This window comes from Micromys minutus (assembly GCF_963924665.1).
Source record: "Micromys minutus genome assembly, chromosome: 27".
Lineage (NCBI taxonomy): Eukaryota > Metazoa > Chordata > Mammalia > Rodentia > Muridae > Micromys > Micromys minutus.
The window spans coordinates 21,892,068-21,916,444 of NC_137962.1; the positions used below are offsets into that span (position 1 = coordinate 21,892,068).

Consider the following 24,377-nt stretch of genomic DNA (forward strand, 5'->3'; position numbering starts at 1 on the left):
CTCGATATCGAATGCATCGTTCTCTCTCCTCTTCTTTTACGAGAAAGGATCTCGGAGAAAGTATCTTTAGGAATTAGGGGAGTTGAGCGGGTTAGCAGAAGGGGTGCATGCGAAGCGCTGTTTATTAGGAATAAGATGAACTAGGGCAGGTTGCAGCAAACGTTTTCACTATCCATACTCCAGTTAGGCTCTACCTAAGAAACCCCAGAGACTCCCTGGCCCGAGCCCTGTGGCCAGCTCAGCCAGAATGTGGCAAGGCCCTGGGGCTCGCCCGGGAGCCTCACCTCAGTGCCCACAGCCTCCTCTCCACACCGTGCCTTCCGATCCTCCAGCCCCCACACAGGCCCCCGCCTAGACTCAGCCTCAGCCCCGGCTGCTTTTGCTGCAGCCGCTGCCATGGTGATGGATCTCGCGAGAACTACCGCTCGCTAGCGCGCACGTCTCTCGTGATCGTGGAGGTGGGAAGTATCCCGGGCTTGGGGGTGGGTGTTCGCCGCACAGCTCCTGTCGCCGTCGCGGCTTCCGGTGCTAGGTGGAGGGAGGGCAGGAGGGAGCCGGGGAGCGGGGCCAGCGGACCAGCTTCGCCGTGGTCGGCTTGCGGAGCGGGAGGCAGCGGCCGGAGAGCCAGGCGGATCCTGCGGAGGCGGCGGTGGCAGCCGCGGCGCAGGGAGCAGGAACAGGTTCGGAGATGGAGAGGGAAGGCGGGTCCGGGCAGGGAAGAGGCTGGGTCTGGGTGGGAGCCCGATGCCCCCCGCCGCGGTCCGCCTCGCACGGCCTGACGAGGTGCTGGGGGGCGATCCTCGCAGAGCTGGGGACCCCCGCCCCACTCCTGCCCCCGCAGCTGAAGGATGCCGAACTGGGGTGGGGGCGGGGGGGCGCACACGGATTTGTCCTCCGCCTCGCCCGAGGGGGCGACCTGGGCTGCAGAGGTGAGCTTTGGAGGGTTGGTGATGAGGGGGGGGGAGGCAAGCTGACCAGTGGGAGGTGACGCGGGGGCGGTGTGGCTGTTTGGATCTTTTTTTTTTTCCTTGTGTTTAAGGGCTGTGAGGAATGTTGCCTTTTCTCTCTCCCTCCCCCGCCTGAGCTGTGGGGGGAACCAAAGAAAAGCCTTGCCGTGGTTATTCTCCTTCACCCATCTCGAGGCATGGGGGCCGGGGCTTAGCATCAGGGGCCTCCTGGTGGGGCTCGGCTGCGCACGGTTCTCACGGAGGTTGCGCTCTGCTCTGGGGTGTTGGGAAGGACAGGTTGGGAAGAGGGCAGCAGGTGGGGAGAGGGTGGAGAGGATGCTGGAGAAGGGGGAGGGGGACCTGATCTAGCTTGGAGGAGAGAGGTGGGGCCTTCCTCCCCCAGGCGTAGCGGGGGCGGTCTCACCGAAGGAAGGAGCATCTTGTCACTGGCCCTGAGTTTGTGTCTTCCAATCCGCTTTCTTTCTCTAGGAAGTACCAGGATTCCCGGAACAGAAAATGAAGCCATTGCTTACGCCAGTCCTTTGAAAGAAGGAGGGGGAGGTGGGGAGGTAAAGTTAGTTCCCTGTTAAAAACTCAGGGTCGTTCAGTTACGTCGTAACTCTCTTTTGGAGAGACTTGGTTCTTTTTGGGGGCTATACTACTGCCGGTCTCTGGGCCAGGAAGAATGTGGTGGAGGAGTACGTGGTCAGGACTAAGAAGAAAATAGTGAGATCATTAGAGTGAGGGAGACTGGGTAATGTAAAACCTGTCTCTGCCACTGTTGGACTGGGTCACCCTTGGGTCCATGGCATGAAAGTTTTATTGGGAGATCTGCAGGAGTCTGATTGCTTGAGTCATTGCAACAGGATAGAATCTAGTCTCTGTCCTCAGTCAGGTAGATGGGGGCTGTCTTTGCTGCCATTTTGTTTGGGGGTAGTATCTCCACTTGTGGGCTGCGGTGGCCAATGGGTTAGTCTTTGGCATATTGGACCAGCGCTGGAGTACATTGTTAAAGGCTGTTTTAAGAAAGGTCGGATCCATTTAGGTTTAGGTTTTCATAGGAGTCACTGACCTTGGAGGCAGCTGGAAAAGGCTCCCAGGTGTCACATAGTTACCCTGCACAATTTCCTCTTTATCTCGACTTCCTTTCCCCACTCCCTTACTTCTTTGTTTGAGACAAGGTCTCTCTGTGCAGCCCCCTTGCTGGCCTCAACGTGGTACCTCTGTCTCTTGTGCTGAGGTTGGCCTGGGATCCAAAACAGACCCTTACTTCCTTTCTTGAGGCAGGCTGGGTTTGAACTTAAGGATCTTGCTTTTATAAGAAGAACACGGGATAGCAATGTTAAAGCTGTGCAGGGTTTCTAGCTACTGCTTAAGGAAGTGGTAAGGAGGACCAGGTGTGTGACAGGCCTGTAATCTCAGTGGTAGGAAGATGCAGACGGCAGGTAGAGTTAGCCCACCCTGGGTTACACAGCAAAACTGTCTCAAACAAAACAAAATAAACAAAACCCTGACACATTAGAGATAGTGGAACAATTGAGAAGTCTTGGCAGAAGTGTTCTTAAGCCTTTTAAGTATGTGTTCATCTAAACCCTTTCAGCACCTACAATGAGGGGAAATGGGTCTCAAGGACAGACATTCTCTATTGATTAGAAGGAGAGACTTCTTTAAAACCAGGGTTGTTAAGGCTGAGGCTATAGCTGACAAACTGAAATCTGCTTCCTCACATAACTTTGAAGTAGATACCAAGAGGCCTGTGAGTCATAGCGCACCAATGTGTTTGGTGCTTTTAGAGGCTGTATGCCACAGTAATTGAAGCTGGCTTGTAGGAGCAGACAAGATGGGGTGGGGGTGGGCTCACCTCCTGCCCATGCTGTCCTATTTTGTGCATTTGATAAATAACTTGTCTGCACTTGAGTTTCCTTTTTCCTTGTGTAGAAGGAGGGCAGAGAAGTAGCCACCTACCAGGCTGTTGGGAGAGTTAAGTGATAATGTAGAGTACTGAGTACTGCACAGGGCACACACCATGTTAACTGCAGTTAGCAGCCTGCCGTCATGCAGCGTGACACCAGCACACAGGGCTCTTTGTAAGAGGTGACGCTGGAGCAAGGCAGGGGTCCAGAACATCCTCTTGGATGTAAGTGCTCATGGTGATCCTTAGAAAGGTTGGGCTGCCTGGATGGTTCAGTGGGTAAAAGCTCCGTCCAGCAAGCTTGAAGACCTGAGTTTGATTTCATGCTCCTGCCCAAGCCCACATAGTAGAAGCAGAGAGCTGATTCTTTCAGAGTTACTCTATGGCCTCCAGAATAAAAAGATGGGAAAAGAAAGCCACTCCACAGCTGTGAGTGACAAGTGGGATAGCGTGTACCCTAGTACTTGGAAGGTCGAGGCCAGCAAATGCTGCATGAGACCTTGTTTGAATAACAAACCGTCTCCTTTCCCTGCTTGGCTCAGTGGCTAAAGCTTGGCTGGTTCTTGTTCAGAGGACTTTAGTTCAGTTCCCAGCACCCACTTCTGGAGCTTACAACACCTGGAACTTCAGCTCCAGGAGATCAACAAAACCTCTCTTGGCCTCTTGGGGTACTACACGCGCGCGCGCACACACACACACACACACACACACATAATTAAAAAAAAAAGGATGGGACTGAAGAGACCATCAGTTACAGAGCCTCTTGCAGAAGGCTCCCCGTTTGCTTCTTCAGCCTCCACCAAAAGACTCAAAATCGTCTTTAATTCAGTTCCAGGGACCTGGTGTCTTCTAGCTTAGCGGGCACCAGGCAGGCACATAATACACTTGAAGACAAAACATGGATGCACATTAAGTAAATAAATTTTGTAAGAATAGGGGTGGGTGTGGCTTAGTTGGCAGCATGCTTCCTTGGTAAGTATAACCCTGGTGTTCTGTATGGTGCCGCTACCCTCGGGAGATCAGAGGTAGGAGGATCGGAAGCTAAAGGTTGCGGATGGGAAGATGGCTCAGTGTTAACAGTATAGACTGTTCTTCTAGAGGATCTGGACTTGATGTCCAGCATTCACGTGGCCTCTGCAGTCAGCGGGCACAAAGCGGGGGCTCAGGTATCTATGCAAGCAAAACACCAGAAGCCATAAATGAATGAGAATTCTTTAATAAAAAGGTACAGTCATTTCCAGCCACACATTGAGTAAGGCCAGCCTGGGATAGATGAGACGCTGTGTAACAAAACAAGTCTGAAGAGTGAAAGGTGACTTGGAGGTGGTGACTGAACATCCTGGTAGCGTTTAGATGTTGTGTTTGCTGGGAATTCAGGGTCTCTCCCAGCTAACTTTTCAGTTCTGTCCTTTTAAAATGTTAAGCTCTGTGTCTGTCTCACATATATTGTGTTAAAGTCTTGAGATTATGCTAACTTTTCTATTGAGCCTTCTCCATTGTGAGATCTGTGGTGAATGGGGTGGAGAGCTAATGAAACATTTCCATAATAAAAGGAAAACTTTTGGAAAGACTTCCAGAAAAGTGAGGGCTTCCTTGGATTTGGTGATACCTTTAGTCCCAGCACTTGAGAGGCAGTGGGATGGACCTCGAGCTGGGGCTTGAGGCCAGTCTGAGTTACATACTGAGTTCTTAGCTTTATCTTACTTACTTGATTTTTAAATAAGTTTTAAAAATTTTATCTGTTTATCTATGCCGTTCTGCCTGCATGTCAGAAGAGGGCACCAGATCCCATTACAGATGGTTGTGAGCCACCATGTGGTTGCTGGGAATTGAACTCAGGACCTCTGGAAGAGCAGTCAGTGCTCCTAACAGCTGAGCCATGTCTCCAGCCCCAAATCATCTTTATTTTATGTGCATTGGTGTTTTGCTTGCATATATGTGAGTGAAGGCGGCAGAACCTCTAGAACTGGAGTTACAGTTGTGAGCTGCCATGTTGGTGTTGGAAATTGAACTCAGGTCCTCTGAAAGAGCAGCCAGTGCTCTGAACAGCTGAGTCATTTCTTGGCACTGAAACCCTAGCCTTAAACGCCAACCAGCCGAAGGAAACAGGCTTCAGGGGGCAGTGAGGCTTTGAGCTTAACACAGTGGTTCTCAACCTGTGGGTCACCTAAAACCATAGGAAATACCAGATATTTTCAATTTATGACAGTTGCAAAGTTAGAGTTATGAAGTAGCAACGTAATAATTTTATGGCTGGGGGTCAGCACAACATGCTGAACTGTATTAGAGGGTCACAGTGTTAGGAAGGTTGCAAACCACTGGCTTGGTTTAGGTAAGGGAACCTGAAGCCTTGCCTGAAGACCTGAGTTTAAGTCCTGGGACCCATATGGTGGAAAGAGAACCAATACTCAAAAGTTGTTCTTTAACCTCCACTTGTGACGTGGTGTACCCCTGCCTACATATACCACGTCTACATGAAATTAAAGTGTAAATAAACTAGAGATGTGGTTCAGTAGCTGGTTCTAGCTGGCAGCCATATTGGGCATTTTCTGTCTCTTAACTTGAGCTCCAGGTGACCCAAGGCTCAGTCTCTTCTGGCTTTCCCTGTATCCTGCCCTCGCATGTACACTCCCCACTTTCCAGGACTGGTGATGTCCACCTCTAATGCCAGGGCTAGGGAGGCAGAGGCAGATCTCTGGGTTCAAGACCAGCCTGGTCTACAGAATTTGTTCCAGGCCAGCCAGGGCTACACAATGAGACCCCCATAGACGGCTGGGTGGGTGGATGGATCAGTAAATCAATCTTTCCTGTGTCTCGGTGTTTGGCTGCACATGTGCTTGTGCACTGCACATGTAGGGGCTGGTGGAGTCAGAAGAGCTGTCTGATCCCCTGGATCAGAAGCCACAGATTTCTGGAAGCTGCTGTGTCTGTGCTGGGATCTGAACCTGGAAGAGCAGCCTGTGTTCAACCATGGAGTCATCTGCAACCTCTCCGGCACTCCCTCCCACCTCTGCCTCCCTCACCAACAGCGACAGACATCTGTGTGGTTTCCTTTTCAGTGAAGGGTTCATATTCTAGTTTGGGAAAGCATTGTCCAAGGTAGAATCTTTTGTGTGAATGTTCTGGAGTTTCCTTGTAGATTTCTAGAAAGTGTCCATTAGAAAAAAATGGTTTAAGACTTGAGGGATCAAGAAGGGTCACAAGAGTGTGACAGGTCTCTCGGTGCCTTTCGATCTCTCATTGCTGATAAGAGCCCAGCAGACACACCCTCTTATTACATTATGTGTGAGCATCAATTATGAATATTTAAGTTTAAAATGAGTTAAGGATGCAAGAGAACATTTGCTTTCTATTGAAAAAATGTTGTGGGTGTGATAGGCTCTTTAGTGGCCTAGGCTAGCCTCAGACTAGCCATGTAGTTGAAGATGTCTTTGAACTAATGGTCCTTCTGCCTCTACCTCTGCAGTGTTGGGGTTGCAGGCATGTGTACCCCCGGTTTGTCAGTGCTGGGGATTGAACCCTCGGCCTTGTGCAGCCAGCCGAGTGCGCCACCAGCCAAGCCACGGTCCCAGTCCTGTAATTTTCCCTTTTGAGTAAAGCATTTAGACTTCCCCTTAAATAAAACCGTAAGCTTTAATATAAATGTCTTATTGAGGAAATGGGGCTGGTATGGCGTTGGGAGGAGTGGGAAACATACTGAGAACTTTTGAAATGTAGTCTCGTCTTCCCGGGTGGCTGCTTCTGCTTCTTTCCTCTTCAAGTGTAATTGGACCTTTTCTTATTTATTTATTTACTTTTTTAAAAGATTTGCCAGGTGGTGGTGGCCCATTTAATCCCAGCACTCAGGAGGCAGAGGCAGGTAAGTCTCTACGTTTGAGGCCAGCCTGGTCTACAGAGCAAGTTCCAGGGCAGCCAGGGCTACACAGAGAAAGAAACCCTGTCTTGAAAAACAAAGATTTATTTTTATGTGCATGTTTTGCTTCCGTGTGTGTGTGTGTGTGTGTGTGTGTGTGTGTGTGTGTGTGTGTGTATGCACCATGTGTGTGCCTGGTATTTGTGAAGGTTGGACAAAAGTGTCACATCCCCTGGGACTGGAGTTATGGATGGCTGTGAGCTACACGTTTGCGGAGAACCTAACCTGGGCCTCTGCAAGGGCAGCGGTGCTCTTAATCAGCCAGCCGGCTCTCAGCTCCACTCGTACTGCTTTCACTTAAAAACAAGTTACTGTATGTGGGTGTGCATGGCTCGTGCATGTATGTGTTGACAAATTATCCTTTTTCTCCTTTCACCTTGTGAGTCCTTGGTATTGGACTTGGTAGTAAGCGCTTTTGCCTGAGCCATCGCCACCCTTTGTGAGAGACGATTGTATGCATTCTAGACTGTCCTAAATTTGTTATGTAGACCACAGTGGCCTGGTTCTGCCTCCTGTGTGCTGTGATTACAGGGGTACACCATCTCTGTCTCGGCAGGCTCTCAGTCCTCAGGAATACTAGAGTCTGAGAATGTGGAAACCACTTTCTAGTTTGTCAGATTCAGGAGAGGGGACTGGGGGCCGCAGGTGGATAATTTTCTGCTTTGACCCTTGACCTGTCATCCTCAGTGGAGCCATTTGCAGAAAGGGTGTCGGTCACTAACTCCAGGTCAGTCCTAGTGCTTTGTTCAAGGACACGAAGCATATGGCAGCCTACGCAGACGAAGGGCTGTATACGGCATACACAGAAAATCAGTCTAGAACAGCAGTTAGAAACCTGAGCTCATGGGTGTACAGGTTCTAGTCACGGAAAGTCCTGCCTAGGCACCCATGGGCTTTGTGGTCAGTGTCTCCAGATGATGTGGAATGCATCAGAGACACTTTGGGAAGCTTTACCTCTGGAAAGCAAAACAGGCAAGTTTGATTAAACTACTTTTTTGCTTCTTTAGGCTCTTTAAACAGAAGAAAATGTAGTATATGGTGTTTTAGCTGTGTGCATATCTCACCCAGGCAGCCTCCCTGATTATCGCTTCAGTCTCTGTGAGCCCCATGAACCCTGTTTGGTTTATTCTGTGGGCCTTGTCTCAGTGTCTGGACCCCTCTGGCTCCTACAATCTTCACCCTCACCCCCTTCAGGGTTCCCGGAGCTCTGCCTCATGTTTGCTTGTGGGTTTCAGCATCTACTCCCAACAGCTGCTGGGCACCAGTCTATGAGGAGAGCAGGATGTCACCAGGAATCAGTTAATACATCCCCTGTCTCTTAGCCTTCCAGACGGTGTCAGTGTCGGGCTTGGGCTCACCCTGTGCTGTGGGCCTCAAGGTAGATCAGATACTGGACAGCTGAGGGGTCCAAGGCACTGTGCTCAGTGATTTTATTTAACTTTATTTTTTTGTAGTGAGGAAAGCATAGAGTTTAGTCTCTCCACAGCTGGAGGTAACCACAGAATAGTCGTAAGCTGTTTAGATTTTAAGAAATAGAAAACAGAGCAGGGGTTGGTGAGATGGCTTTGCGTTATGTTAAGAGGATGCAGATTCAGTTCCAAGCACCCACATAACAACTCTCAACTCTGTACCTTCAGTTCCGGGGGGTCCAACTTCCTCTTCTGTCCTTTGCAGGCACCAGACCCCCTCATGGTGGACACTCATACACGCACATCACATCAAACATAAGATAAGGCAGGTGCCACTGTCACCAGCTGAATTAAAGCAGCACAGTGACTTATGGAGCCATCTCTCTGGCTCCAAGTTTTTGTTTTATTTATTCATTTATTTATTTTGAGACAGGGTCTCACTTTGTAGCCCTGGCTGGCTAGAACGTGGACTAGGCTGGCTTCCTGTTGCCTTGGCTTGTCTCCTGAATTCTGGGGTTTATCTGTTTTCCAGAGAGAGAATTTCATTTAGCCTAGGGAACCTTGAACTTGATATATAGCAGTGGATATTCTTGAATTATTGAAGTAGCAAGAGATGTGACTGAAATAAGCCAGGTATCAAAATGCAGATGTGGCTCTTGCACACGCAGAACAGTACAGCAATAAACACAGGATGGGGAGGATAAGGGGAGCAGTTTATGTTCCTGGGACCAAGACTTTGACGAAGCAGCCTAGAGAAAAAAGGTTTGTTTTGCCTCACAGCTTGTAGTTTTATCATGAAGGGAATTTGAGGCAGGAGCTAATACAGAGACCATGGTGGAGTGTTGTTACTAGCCTGCTCCCATGGCTTGCTCAACCTGCTTTCTGATATATCCCAGGACCACCTGCACAGAGGTGACACTGTCTGCAGTGGGCTAGCACCCCTTACATAATTCATCAGTCAAGACCGTCTCAGACTTGCCTACAGGGCCACTCTATTAGTGGAGTTTCCCTCTTCAAGGATGATTACAGGTTGTGTCAAGTTGACAGACTAATCAGTATAGAAGGGGAACAGTGAGATTGCTTCTCAGATAAAGGTACTTGTCACCAGGCCGGCAACCTGAGTCTGATCCTTGGGACCTATGTGGCAGAGGAAAAGAACCAGTTGTTAAAAATTGTCCTCTGACCTCCACACGTGTCCCACATGTGTGCACACACAGCAGAGAGGGATGGCATCTGCGTGGAGAGGAGGAGGAGGAGGAGGAGGAGGAGGAGGAGGAGGCGGCTGCCTTCACTGCTGCGGTTGGAAGCAGGTGCTACATCCCCAGCAGCGGAGGAAGTCTGGAGATGAGTAATGGCAGCTGTTGCACAGCAGTGTAAGTGTTAATGTCACTGACTAACCTGAAAACAGGATGGTAAGTGACATGTCACTTTTAAAAAGAAGCGTGTTTTTTTAAAGTATACACATTTAACCCACTGGCTTGTCCTTAAAGGGTATTTTTCTGCTCCATCTAGTTTGTTTTTATTATTTGTTGGATAAGAGGCTGTTGAGACTGGCTATGTAGCTGAGACTGGCCTACATTGTGGTTCTCCTGTCACTGTGTAGCCTGGGCTGGCCTACATTGTGGTTCTCCTGTCACTGTGTAGCCTGGGCTGGCCTACATTGTGGTTCTCCTGTCACTATGTAGCCTGGGCTGGCCTACATTGTGGTACTCCTGTCACTGTGTAGCCTGGGCTGGCCTACATTGTGATACTCGTGACTCAGCCTCGCAACAGAGGTTTTTTTTTTTTTTTTTTTTTTTTTTTTAAATAAGAATTATTTATATTATGTATGTGAATACACTGTAGTCTTCAGACACACCAGAAGAGGACATCTGATCTCACAGAACCTCTGGAAGAGCAGTCAGTGTTCTTAACCACTGAGCCATCTCTCCAGCTCACAATAGAGCTCTTATGTGTGTTCTTTAGTTTCTTTGATTAGGATGAGATTTGCTTAATCTTCCTATTTTGTCTTAAAGGTTTTTATGTGTTTAAGTACTTTGCCCGTGTCTGTGTGTGTGTGTGTGTGTGTGTGTGTGTGTGTGTGTGCAGCGTGTGTGCCTAGTGCCCATGAAGATCAGAAGGAGGGCATCTCAGGCACTTGAGCTACTGTGTGGATACTGAACTGAACTCATGTCCTCTGCAAGATCCACACATCCTCTTAACTGCTGAGCCCTCTTTCTGACTCCTAGGAGTTGGGGTTTTGTTTTGATTTGGGCCTCACTGTGTGCCCAGCTCTGAGCTGTTGTTCCGGTGTCCCAGCTAAAGTTTTTTCAAAATCTGAACATTACATTTATTTTTGTATGTGGGGGAAGACCACCACCATAGCACAGCACACATGCCAAGGACAACCTTTGGGACAGAACTCAAGTTGTCATATTTAGTGGCAAGTGTGTTGACCTGCTGAACCATCTTTCTGTCCCCACCCTCATCCTTCTGTGCATGGGAGTGGCATGTGCGTGCTCACCATTCCGTATGTATATGTATGTGTGTGTACACTGAAGGACAGCTGTGGGTATCCTTGAGAATGACATCTGTCTTTTGAGACAGGGTCTCTGTGTAGACTGGCTGGACAGTGAGCCTCAGGGAATCTCTCCTGTCTGTTTGACCATGGGGTTTACAAGTGTGTACCACCATAGCTGGCTGCTTTTAGATGAGCTCTGGGGCTCTAACTTGGGTCCTGTGTTTTCAGGGCAAGTGCTTCGGTGACCAGGCCATCCCCTGTGCTGATTTGGTTGTTGTTTCTTTGAGACGGGGTCTCTGTGGTTTGGGCTATTCGTACACTCGCAGCATTCCTCCAGCCCTGGCCTCTGGAGTGCTGAGATCACAGGTGTGAGCTGCCGCCCCAGGGTTAGCATCATCTTTGTATAATCGAATGAAGGCTAGACAAGGGAACACTAATGTTCTTACTTAAAGATTGAAGAAACCATTCTAAGATGCTCCCAGGGAGCTTTTACAAGTCTCACTGGTGACTGTTTTGTTTTTGCTTGACCGTTAGTGAGCCTGGCACTGATGGGATGTCTTAACCCCACATATCTTTGCCGGGTTGTTTCATTCTCTAGGCTCAGGATCTCTACTGAAGTGTACTTCTGTGTCTCCCCAATTTTGAACAAAATGGGATTTGCTTAGGAGAAAGGGAAGAAAGGCTGTGGTAGAGGGAGCCAGTAATTTTTGTCATCTGAGAGTATCTTGCTCCTTTTAAGGTTCAGTTACTGTTTGTAAAGGTGATTGATTACCAGGTTCTCGGATCCCCTCTGTCCATTGGACTTAATTTTTTTAAAGATGTATTTATTTTATTTATCTGAGTACACTGTGGCTGTCAGACAAACCAGAAGAGGGCATTGGATCCCAGATGGTTGTGAGCCACCATATGTTCTTGAGAATTGAGCTCAGGACCTCTGGAAGAGCAGTCAGTGCTCTTAACCGCTGAGCATCTCTCCAGCCCTGGACTTCATATTCTTGTACATTAAATAGAAGCACAAATAGCGCTTGCAGAGGACCCAACTTAAGCAGTAGAATCAGATAGCTTACAACAGCTTGTAGCTCCAGCTCTGGGGATCTGATGTCTTCTTCTGGCCACTACCCTGTCACTCACATGCACATGCCTACGCCCAGGAGTTTTTTTAAAAAAAGAAATTGGCATTAAGTTTTAAAGCAGACATTCTCATCCTTGCCATATGTGTTCCTTGATCATTTCTGTCAGAAGAATTGTCATCCAGTTCCAAGTCGTCCTTGACTTCTCGAGTCCATCATTAGACATCGTGAGTTCTACTTTTTTCTCTGACAGGGTCTCTCCGTTTGGCCCTGTCTGTCTTGCTGTCTAGACCAGGCTAGGTTTGAACTCAGATCCTCCTCCTGTGCTCAGTGAATCCCTGCCATTGGTGTCTCCAGTCTCTTGTCTAATGCTGCTACTCTTATTTTCCTTGAATATGTGCATTTTGCCTGCATCTTTGTAAGTGTACCATGTGTATGCAATATTTGTGGAAGTCAGAGGAGGGCATTGGACGGTCCGGAACTGGGGTTCACAGGCAGCTGGAGTATTTCTGCCTCCATCTTTACAGTGCTGAGACTGCAGTTGTGTGATACTGCATCAGTGTATGCAGTCCTGGACTGAGCCAGCACCTTCTGTGTGCGAGGCTCTGCAGCAGAGTGCTTGGTCCCAGCTCCCCTTTTGAGTCACCCTTCGATGAGTTGGGGGTGACTGACAAAAGAAGTGCTGCCTTGGCTTTGAAAATTCTACACTTCACTAAGATACCAACAAGTTGTGTTCTAACTTAATTGTTCTTGAGACAAAAGGTAAAACTTACAGATGTCTTTGGATATGGTTGGTACATACTTTCAGCCCTAGTACTTGGGAGGCAGAGGCAGGCAGGTCTCTGTCTGGCCAGCTAAGGTTATATAGTTAAATCCTGACTCCAAGAGAAAAAAAAAAAAAGATGAAGGTGGAGGACACAGCAGCAACAGCTTGATGTAGTGACAAACTCCTGTGTTTCCAGCACTTACAAAGATCTCTGTGAGCTGAAGGCAAGCCTAGTCCACATTGTAAGCTCCAGGATGTCCAGGACCACATAGACCCTGTCTCAAAAACAAACAAGCAAACAAATGCAGCCAAAAGTATATTAGAGCTATGACTAGCCAGCGGTTAGACCAGGAGACTAATGCAAACTTACTGTGCCCTAAACTATTGGTCTCATCAGTGTTTCAAATAATTTCTATTAGTGATAGAGTGAGTCCTTGATTTGAAAATGACCTGGGAACACCATGAGGGTGCAAAGGTTGGTTATTCTGCCTTCCTCTGGACCCTGAAGAGGATGGTTGTGCCAGATCCAAGGTCTTCCCCCTCTGAAGCATTCAGGACACAGGCTTGGTCCAGCATTGAATCAGATGGGAGAAGTGTGTCTGGATGACTGGGCTGTTGACCATCATAGTGCCTTGAAGGTTGAGGCAAACACAAAAGCCAAGATGGCTGAACAGCCAGCTCTAGCTCGCTGCCTTTGGTGGGAATGGAGGGTGGGAGTGCATGTGGTCCTTAGAGGAGCTCGGCTGAACTCCTGCTGTGCTTTATAGAAGACCTGAGTCCAATTTCAAAGCTCTTAATTTTTACCTCTGAAAATTAAAAATTTCTAAATGTAAAATAGAGTATTAAGATGCTGTGTTAAGAGATGTTCCAACACCTTGTTTTCATCTTGACTCATTTTCTGTTTTAACTACTAACCTGGTTTTTACCAGTCCATGGAGTCCTGGCCATTTGCCCTGTCAACACATGAGTACCATTGTGGTAAAGGAAAGTAACTTGTAAAGTAAAAGAAACAGTCCAGGGTTTGTCCCTCCCTATCCCTCCCTCTTTCCTTCCTTCTTTCCTTTTCTTTGAGACGGGGTCTCAAGTGTTCCAGGCTAACCCCTAAGTCAGCTCATAGCTGAGGGCGACTGAGTTTTTGATCCATCTGAGGAATGCTCATCATCATTGGTTTTATGAAGTCCTGGGGATCAAACTCTGGAGTTTTGTGCATGCTAGGAAGAGACTTTTCCAAGTGAGCTATGTAGCCAGCTTAGCTGCAGCTGCTGTTTTCTAGGAATGCATTCTGATGTAAGGAATTGCATAGGGTTAGAGCAATTGCTCAGCCCTAAAAAGGCCAAGACTTATAACCACAGAGATAACTATTGTTGTGTAGACAGGGGTGTGTTCCTGGAACTGCTAAAGCTGCCACTATTCTAGTGACAAGGGCACTGTGCTGTTGTAATAAGCAGAGAGGAATAGAGTTAGAAACTAGCATCTCCTTTGGAATGCTAAGTCAAGCTCCTAATTATACTAAAAGGGAGTCCTAAACCCAGGCTGCTCCAGGAAGCTACTTAGTAGTTACCGGGTATTAATTAGGTCTTCATCAGCTTCATTTGCATATTAACAAAAGGAGACATTGCATCCGCTTTGCTCTAGTCCTGTAAGGGTGTTCTGAGCTAGTTCTGGGGTCAGCTGTGTGTGGAAAGTGGCCAGGATTAGCCAGCCCCTCCTACCCAAGCTAAATTGTATCCAGGCTTATTAAAGATATATAAAGATATTGAATGAATAGTCATTGTATCTCAGGGGGTACAGTCAAGGACTGTACAGAATTTTTAAACTTCCTTGTGAAGTATCAAAATCCAAGGACAAGTCAAGAAAGGATAGGGTTTAGATGTCAGTTGAGAGAGTACTTCCTAGGTGTGGAAATACAAGAGTATACAAGCTTAGCGCTGGGGAAGAGTGGAGACAGGAGGACCACAGGCCGTCCCTGATGATACTTGGGGGCAGTTTAGGAGCTTAGGTTACATGAAATAGTCTCTTCCTCCTAAAGGAACCCAAGAAGTCTTTGTTACTCTGAGGAGAGAAAGTCTGCAGTAAGGATTGTCATTTCTTGTTAAGTATGTGGCTAAACATTTGTAAACCAGTGTGATTGTTCAGGACCTGAGGTGCAGAGGGCAGAACTGTCATTCTGAAGTTGCACACCTCCCCCATTGCTCCTGTCAGAAATCACTGTGCTGCCACTCCCCCATCCAGATCTGACATATATGAAGGTAAAAAACAGTCAGCCCACCAGGTCTCCGGCTTTAAAGAATTAAGTCTAGTGATGGTGGACAGGAGGATGACATAAAATGAATTTTTAGGGGTCACTGAGCTAGCTCAGCAGGTCAAGGTGCTTTCCACCAAGTGTGAGGCCTAAGCTTGATTCCTGGGATCCACGTGGTAAGAGGAGAGGCAGCTCCTCGTGTCTTCTGACCTGTGTGTGTGTGTGTGTGTGTGTGTGTGTGTGTGTGTGTGTGTAGGCTCCTCATGCTGCTGCACATGTGAGGTGGTCAGAGCAGTGTTCAGGAGTTGTTTCCTTTGCTGTGGGTCCTGGGGATCTAACTCAGGCAACCAGGCGACAAGTGCCATTCCTGGCTGAGTCGTGCTGGCCCATCAAGAAATGTTCTGTGTGCTAATACATGACTTAGAAGTAAAACCAATTCCATATTCTATAAAACGATAAAAGGTAGCATTTCAAACTGTATAGTCACTAGAGATACAGTTACAAAGAACGTGCACCCGGGTCTAGAAAGGTGGTAGCTGAAAGCATGTGTTGGGCTGGAGAGATGGCTCAGCTGTTCTTCCAGAGGTCCCGAGTTCAATTCCCAGCAACCACATGGTGGCTCACAACCATCTGTAATGGGATCTGATGCTTTTTTCTGGTGTCTGAAGACAGCTACAGTGTACTTACATATAATTTTAAAAAGCATGTGTTGTTTTTGCAGAGGACCGGGGTTTGGTTCTCATGGTGACTTAGAACTGTCAGTAACTCCAGTTTCATGAGATCCGATGCCCTCTCCTGGCATCACCAGGCATGTCCATGGTACACACGCATAGTACAGGCACACACAATCTAAAACGCTGATTTTTAATACATGTCTCTCTTGTCATCTGTAGCACCGCAGCTCTCTACGCCTTCTCTATGCCTGGTCTGTTTGATACCTCAGTTTTCCCCACGTATGTTTCCATCCTTGCCATAATCAGCTTCTTCCTCTTCTGGGTCTTCCTGTCTTCAGAGCCTTTAGAAAGAGGCTCGGGCTAGCTTTGGAGAAGCGGGTTTAGTAGACAGCTTTGTGGCTTTTGTCTATGGCTTGTCTATAAATCCATCACCTTGGATTTATTTGCATTAATGTTTCCCCCTCCCCCGCCAGCCTTTATTTTGGGTATATGGTGACAGTGACAGTAGGCAGTGAACATGGAGATGTAGTGCATGTGGCTTTGGTCCGATGTTCATTCTTGATGAGTTCCCCACCCCCACTCCTCATTGACTAGAGCTCCTGTAGCCCAAACTGGCATCAGACTTGATAGACAGCTGTGGGTAGCCTTGGACTTCTGATCTCGCCTCTAGGTCTCAAGTGTTTATTCCATGCCCTGCTTTACAGCACATTGATCAACTAACATTAGTCCATAGATATCAGTCCTGCTGGACAGAAGAAATGATACTGGGGATAGCTCTGGTTGAAGCTCAGGTCAGTATGCATGATGGATCGTCCACAGTGATCTCGTCATGGGAGTGAAGACAGGCCCAAGTAACAAAGGCTATAGACCTGGCAGAGGGGATTACGTCTTAATCAGGGAGATGACTGTGTGCCAGTTAATAAGGAAGCAAGTCACGGGCAGTGTGTGCTGCACGGGAAGCTCACATCTTTCAGGGACTTGGCAGGGCAGATGTGCAGCCAGCTTCTCTTTCTCCTGACGCCACTAGAGCTGTGTGTCTGTTGTCAGGTTAGGGTCAGCTTTGGATTGTAACTTCAGCATGACAGTTAAGCAGGGAAGCAGAGCGTTATTTAGGGGTTCCGAGCAAGGGGTATTGACTGCTGATCTTCTCTTTTAGCTGCTGGTCTCACTGAGATCATGTCATCAGTGCTAGCTTGGTCATGAAGACGGTGAGCAGTGTATGATGTAAGTTTAAGATCTCTGCCAGAGCCTAATAACAGCTCTTCAACAAATATCTCTCTGTTTGATCTCAAGAAACATGGAGAAGGTTTTCATTGTGGAGGCCATGGTACCAGAAACCCAACTACCATAGGTTTCTGAGGTTGGGGTCACCTGATCTTAGTTGGACAAGTGTCCCTGTCACTCCTCCTACCCCTTCCTGCCCTCTCCTTAGGAATATGCAAGAGCCTTAGACCTGACTGGGTGAGTTGAGGCTGGAAGGGCAGCAGGGCTGTTGAGTGGGCAACATGGATGACATTGGTCCTAAAGTCCAACCCAGCCCAGTTGCTGGGGTGTGAGCTGTGTTGGTCAGAGATAGGGCTCATCTGGGAGAGCCACACCTGGCTCCTTAGTGGGAGTCTGAGGATGTCTGAAGATGAAACTGCTACACTCAGTTCTTTCTATTTTTAGACAGCCTAGTACTTCATTCCCCAGGGGCTGTTGATCTGACTTATGTGCACTAGTCTGGAATCTGCTACAGAGGAGTAGGGGAAACAAAACAGAACAAAAACAAGCCTGAAGAAGTTTTCAAAAAAAGTGACTAAACACCCACCAGACTTCTGATTTTCCTTGTAACTAGGAGTCTCTGCTGCCCCCTCTCACTTTCCTGGGTTTTAGATGTGTTCTGTCCTGACCTGTCCCTTTGCCTTTGGAATTGGGGGTGGGAGGTGTCACTGGTTTCCAGACTCCAGAGAGTGCCAACAGCTGGCATATGATCTCTGAACAAGCTGCCCACTGACACGTATCCTAGGGCACTGAGAGCTGGCTGTCATGAGTGCTCTGAACCCCCATTGCATGATGTTTTCAGAGGTGCATTTCTAAGCCAAGTGTGTAGTGCACACCTGTAATCCTAGCACTTGGGACATGGAGGTAAGAAGATCAGAAGTTCAAGTTTATCCTTGGCTACGTAGTGAATTGAGGTCAGCCTGAGCAGTTGGGACCTTAGCTCAGACATGTTCAGGTGGATGGAGAAGTGACTCTGGGTAAGAGCTCTTTTTCTTGCGGAATGCCTGGGTTCAGTTCTCAGCACTCACATAGCAGCTCACAATCCGCAGTTTTTAAAAAGATTTATTTATTTATGCATGTTATGTATATGAGTGCTCTGTCTGTGTCTATTTGCATGACAGAAGGGGGCCTTGGATCCCATTATAGATGGTTGTGAGCCACTGTGTGGTTCCTGAGGATTGATCTCTGAAAGAGCAGACAGTGCTAAGTCTTAGCCACTGAGCCACATTCACACCTTCAGTGGAATCTGATGCCTTCTGTGAGCACAGGACACTCATGGTACAGAAATATAAGCGAGCAAAATCCTCATACCTAAAGTAGATAAGTAGATATAAAAGCACTGAAACTTTTTTTAATTTTTTTTGTTTGTTTGGGTAGGGTTTTTATTTATTTTTATTTATTTATTTTTTAAAAGAGATTTATTTATTTAATGTATATGAGTACACTGTAGCTGTCTTCAGATATCCAGAAGAGGATGTGACGATCCCACTACAGATGGTTGTGAGCCACCATGTGGTTGCTGGGAATTGAACTCAGGACCTCTGGAAGAGCAGTCAGTGCTCTAACCTCTGAGCCATCTCTCTAGCCCCTGGGTAGGGTTTTTATGAGAGGAGCTCTTGCTATGGAACTGGCTTGGAACTTCAGATTCTTCTGGTCCCACTTGCTGATTGAGGAGCTTGTAGGTGTGAGGTAGCACATCTGTCTTGCTATACATTTTGTGACTCTCCTGTCCCTTGAGAGGAAATGAATGCATAGTATATGCTTTGTCTGCTGGGAGCAGTGGTGTCCTACATCCTCATGGTGGCTCTCAGCCCTCCTCAGCCATTCAGCAGGGATTATCGGATGTCGCTGTGAACCATTTGTGAACACTCAGTTTGCTGGAGCTGGGGGCGGAGGTGTTGACAGAGATCTTCAGAGTCCATTTGACTGTTGATCTGCACCAAGCATTGCTTAGGTTCCAGGAACACAGTGCTGCAAGGTCTCTTGGTTTTACTAAAGGCAACCAAAGGTTTTGAACAGAAGAGCCAAAGGGTCTGGTTTGGCCTTTAAAATCTCTTTGGTGGTTTTGTTGAGAACAGGTGGAAGGGTTAGGGAAGACAGGGACGAGATGATTACTTCCTTGCAGGTGACCGTATGGGACAGCTCTCCTTGGGTGAGCTGGAGAGAGAGCGAAGCCTCCCCACCCTCAGGACGCATAGTGCTTGCTTTGTATGTCTGCTCAGGGTTCAGTGAGTGAGCAGCTTCTCCTAGGAGTCTTGTTCGCTCTTACTTCCTCAATTACATTGCTGTGGAAGCAAAATGGAGGAAGGATCTTTACTAGAGCAGAGCCTGAGCCTTGTAAGGTTGGCGAAGGGAGGCAAATGGGTTTGCAGTGCTGGGGAGGGGGGCAGGGGAGTGTAACGGAACATTATAGTGGAAACGCCTTAAAAAATCTCCAGCAGATCTTCAAAGATGAAGTAAGCGACCTTTCTATGCAGTAGATTACTGACATAGCAAGGGTCCTACATGCCTGCTGCTTTGCCTCTTCTCTCAAAAATTCAGTCTTTGTCTGAGTGGGCCTTTATTCATGGTCCCTTCTGGTGTTCAACCAGTAGTGAATGAACTCCAGCTATGACTTTGGCAAATTCCGTGAATGTGAAGTCCTTACAAACAGTTATGGTAAGGAGTTTGTGTTTCCTTTGTCTAGGATCAAGCCCTCCAGGGACCAGGCTAAAACCAGATTACCACTGCCCCTACCTGGGCCCCATTGACTTAAAGCCGCCACTGTAATCATGGGCAATATCTTTGGGAACCTTCTGAAGAGCCTAATCGGGAAGAAGGAGATGCGCATCCTGATGGTGGGCCTGGATGCTGCAGGGAAGACCACCATCCTGTACAAGCTGAAGCTTGGCGAGATTGTCACCACCATTCCCACCATTGGTAAGGGAAGCGTGACTGTGGGCTGAGGGAAGGCTGGGGGCTGCTCCAAGATCTCCCACCTGGCCTGTTCTCCCCAGGCAAGTCCATACATTTTGTGGGCTTCAGAGAGAGTGTCTGTTTAACTTTGGCAGGTGCTGGATCTGCCGTTTGCCCACCTGCCCTGGCCCTCCCTGATGCGGGAACTTCCGCAGCCTGGCACTCAACAGTTGCCCTCAGGCATTAGGGTTGGTTTGTTCTCTGTGTTGTTTGGAAAGCAGGTGAAGGGCTTTGATGTTCCTGCCAGAGGCCTGGAATTGCTTTGGTTTAGATCTTCAGTGGCAATCTTGGTTAAGACCTGCCTGTTCAAGGGAGAATATTTGCTACAAACGTGGGGCTGCGGGTCATCATCCTGAGCTTGGGGATCCAGCACTGTAGCCCTGTCTCAGGCTTTCCATTGCCTCTCGGCCCCACATCTTAGCTTAGATATATTTTGGTTATCAAGGGACAGACTAGAATCCTTTCTTTTTAGAACGGAGGCCCAGAGTCTGAGTGAACAGGAAAGCCGCGGCTCATACTATCCAGATAGCTGTGAGCTGCTCAGAGCTCGCTTATAATATTATATAATAAAACATACACTTATTTTTATGCCTGTTTTTGTTTTGCCTGTGTGTGTGTGTGTGTGTGTGTGTGTGTGTGTACAACAATATGCATGCATGTCAAGTGAACATGGAGGTCAGGATAGGCCATCATACCCTGTAGAACTGGAGTTATGGATGGTTGTGAGCCACTATGTGGGTACTGCGACTTGAACCCTGACCTTTGGGAAAACGAGTGCTCTTAACCACTGAACTGTCTCCAGCCCTTTTAGATGATCTTTTAGGCTACCCAGGTCAAGGACTACAAGGTCCCTGTGTCCCTTAAGCTTTCTGCTGTTGGTGTCACATGTAAAGCTGAGAAGAAATGGGAGTAAGCTCATCAGGCCATTATTTGTAGGTCTGGTGTTCGAGGCCAGTGGCCATTGACTTTTTTTCCCCCCAAAGGGTTTAATGTGGAGACAGTGGAATATAAGAATATCAGCTTCACAGTATGGGATGTAGGTGGCCAGGACAAGATTCGACCCCTCTGGAGACACTACTTCCAGAACACCCAAGGTATGACAAAGTTGCTGGGGTTGGCATTTCTGGGCCTGTGCAGAGCGTGGCTGTTCTCTTAGTCGTGGGTAGCCAGCCCTTGCCCTGATGGAGCTCCCAGAAGTGGAGGGTGTGGTGAGGGATAGGACAGGAGACATCTGTCGTCTCCGTGTGTCCCATGCTCTCTCTGCTTTCCAGGCTTGATATTTGTGGTTGACAGCAATGATCGGGAGCGGGTGAATGAGGCCCGGGAAGAGCTGATGAGGATGCTGGCGGAGGATGAGCTCCGGGATGCTGTGCTGCTTGTGTTTGCAAACAAACAGGTGAGCTTTCTCCCTTTCCCTGCATCTGGGAGAGAGCATCCTGATTATAGGAGTCGTGGGGCCTTGGGTCTCGCGATTGAAAGGCCTGGGACCACAACTGTCAATTTGGAAGTGTGAGAAATAGAAGCACTTGGCTTCTTCGTGCCCCTTCCCTTGTTCCCCAGCCCAGTTGTATTTTAGTCCTCGGAATTAATGTGGATACGTCTGTTTAGGATTTTTACCTTCCCTGCGCTAATGTGTAGTATAGTAGAGCTGGTCTTGCTCCTGCTATCAGACTTGATTGTTTGGTCATTTGAATCACACACACTTATAACCCTACCTCTTCACTATCTAGTTCACTGGCTCTGCAGATCTGGGACCACTGGGCCTGGAGCAATTCCTTCAGATCTTGATCTGGGTTTCCTGAGACAAATGAGGCGGTGGCCATATGTGTGCCTTTGGCACGTGGGTGCTCTAGAAGCCTTTCAAAGATCCTGAGGTATCTCTGTGTGTGTTCCCTTGCACTGCAGGATTTGCCGAATGCTATGAATGCTGCTGAAATCACAGACAAGCTGGGGCTGCACTCTCTGCGTCACCGCAATTGGTACATTCAGGCCACCTGTGCTACCAGCGGGGACGGGCTATACGAAGGCTTGGACTGGCTGGCCAATCAGCTCAAAAACAAGAAGTGAGAGCCAGGCAGCCCTGACTACCCCACCCAGTCCTGAAACATACCTGTTTTCCTCACCCCAATTTCCCCCTTTCTTCCTCTTGAAAGTGTGGCCAAGGTCCTGGGTATCATGTCCACATGCCCAGCAAGGCCTTGCCTCCCGTGCCTCCCTCTTCCTTCCTTGTGCACTGACACGGTCAGCCCCCAACTGCTGTCCTGATGATGAATCATTCCAATTTACTGGATTTAAAACAGAATGAAGCTCTTATGGTTTTGTGGGGTCCCCCTTGGTTTCAGGAGGAAGAGTGGGGTGTTCTCTCTGTTTGCTATTTGGCATCTGAGTCCCTTCCCTGTGTCCCTGGCCACTTTGCTCCCTGTCTTTCCTTCTACACCCTCTCCTATTCTACATGGACATTGCACGGGCCTCCCTGTGTGTGCGTGCATGTGTGCGCCTGTATATACGTGTATAGAGAGATATATATGTGGGTCAGGGGAGGGAGTGGAGCGCAGCTCAGGACACTGCGCACTAGAACCTGTCACCTGCCCTTCTTTGTTGGTGAGATAAGGGGATGTGGGTGGGTCCCATTGCTTTCCTCTCTGCAGGTGGCATTCCTGGATGTTAGGATACATGATGGGCTCGTACAGCCATCTCTGTCTTAGCTTTCCTTCCCCACCATTATGAGCACATGAACTGGCATTGATCTCTGGGTCACTGTTCCTAAAGAGGTGCCATTCTGTTCTGCCTCATTAGTAGGAAGGAAAGGAGCCCACTCACTTTAACATTCTAGAAAGTTCAATTGGTCCTCTCCCACCATCCTCAGATCTGCTCCTCGGGAACCCAGAGGGAGGTGGGTTAGTGGGACCTGGTGTATTGGGGGCCTGCATGTTGAGGGGTGGACAGTGGTCTGGGGAAGGCCTAGACGTCCCAGGAGGAGAAGGCATGGCATGGAGCAGTCCTGTTCATGCCTTTTGGTCTTGGGGACTGGGTGTTTCTGTCTGTCAGAGATTTTTTTTTTCTTTAGTAGGTCTGCTGTCCTGATGAGGACTGACTAGGTGGAGTAATGAGAAGGAAGCCATGGATTGGGGGTGACATAGCCAACCTCAGTATCACCCCGTTCTCCAGTTCTCTGTCTAGTTCAGGACCAGGAAAGATGCGTTTCTGTTGTTCTCACTGTCCTGTCCCCTCCTTCCTGGCAGCTTTCTCCAGTCCTCACCCTGCCCCTGAATAGGTCTGTGGGTTGAAGTGGATGCTGTAGGACCCTGCGTGGCTGGGGCTGGAGCCGAGATCTGCAGGGCCTCCCTCCATCAATTGCTGCTTGTTCCGCTGCTACTGCAGGTCTGTAGAAGGCACTTGTTCCAGAAGCTCTGCCCTGGTCCTGACTTGTCACTGCACTGAAGCTGTGGCTGTTCTGTGAGCTCCTGTGTGTGCTGGCTGCGCCCTGAGCTCCAAAACAGTTGCCTATAACCTCCCTGCTAAGGTCAGGACCCTGGGCTCTGCAGCATGACGAAGGGACCCTTCCCAGAGGGCTGTTCTAAGTTCCACTCGGTGCCAGGTTTCCTGCCACCTTTGTCTATAGCAGGCAGATAGGTTCCTCGGCCTACTGTTAGCTGAGCTATGCCAGGTTCCAGGATGTGTCTCAATGCAGGTAGTGCTGTGATACCCCAGACACCGTGTGGATGTGTGCTCTAAGACCTGGTGTGTGTGTGTGTGTGTATGTCTACATGGGGGTGCCAGGGGTTCTGTTTCATTTTAAATGAGTTCCTTCCATTCCTGACACTGCGCTCTTCACTGTTCCTGAATCTCCCCCTGTCGCCCTCACTCTCTCTGCCGTTTCCAAGTTGTTATCACCCCCCCACCCTCGTTGCTGCTGTGAGCGCATTTGCCTTCTCGGTTGACTCACCACTTTGCCTGTTTGTTTTGTTTTGTCTTGTCTTCTGATTTTCTACTCTACCTTTGCTTTGAGATTGGTGAGAACTTTGCTTCTTTCTCTCCCACGCTTTCTGACCTTCCCTACTTAGATGCTAGTTCCAGATAAGTTTAGTCCATTGCAGACTTCATTCCACTCCTGCACTCCTCACTACAGCATCTTCTTTTTCTCCACCTCCTGGGACCAGCCTGAGGCTGAGCAGGCTGAAGTAGCCTTGACTGTTGCCTTGGTGAATGCTGCTCCAGATACGTCCAGCAGGGGGCAGTAACACCTTGGTACCATCTCTGGCTCTGTGGGGAGGTGGGAGTGCTTTCTACATTCCCTAATCAGTCTTTAGGGTTGGTGTTTGATCCATTTCTGTGAACTTCCTCTCTTGCTTTTCTCAAGTTGGTTTAATTTTTGATATTGTTCTGCCTTTTTTTCTGGGGACTCCCCCTTCCCTCCACCTCCAAAATTTGTGGTGGTGTTACAGTGGTATCTGCAGTTCTGAAGTGGGTTTTTTCTTTTTGCTTTCTCTGGAATGTAGACTGTACATGTTTAATAACTTGCCTTCTTTATCCTTGCTCAGAAATGTGGGCTAATGCAATGACTGTGACCCTGGTTGGAATTAAACTTGTTTTATGCAGCTTTGGAGCAGCCCTTTATCCTTGAGCAGCAGCTGTTTGGCAGTGGGAGGCTCTGTGGTCCTTTCCATGCCGTTCCTGTCCTCTGCAGAGGTGCAGGGAGAGTACATCAGGGAGGAGCTTAGGTTTA

The 24,377-nt window shown here is 48.4% G+C and overlaps 1 protein-coding gene across 1 annotated transcript; it reads left to right on the forward strand.

Annotated features, from left to right (window-relative positions):
• Positions 1-542: 542 nt before the first annotated feature.
• ARF3 (ARF GTPase 3) lies at positions 543-24,254 on the forward strand. The gene is made up of 5 exons (XM_080939139.1): positions 543-680; positions 19,383-19,615; positions 20,635-20,745; positions 20,923-21,047; positions 21,557-24,254. Exons 2-5 carry the CDS (start codon positions 19,468-19,470, stop codon positions 21,716-21,718), a joined length of 546 nt encoding a protein of 181 aa, XP_080795265.1. The 5' UTR covers positions 543-680; positions 19,383-19,467; the 3' UTR covers positions 21,719-24,254.
• The last annotated feature ends 123 nt before the right edge of the window (positions 24,255-24,377 follow it).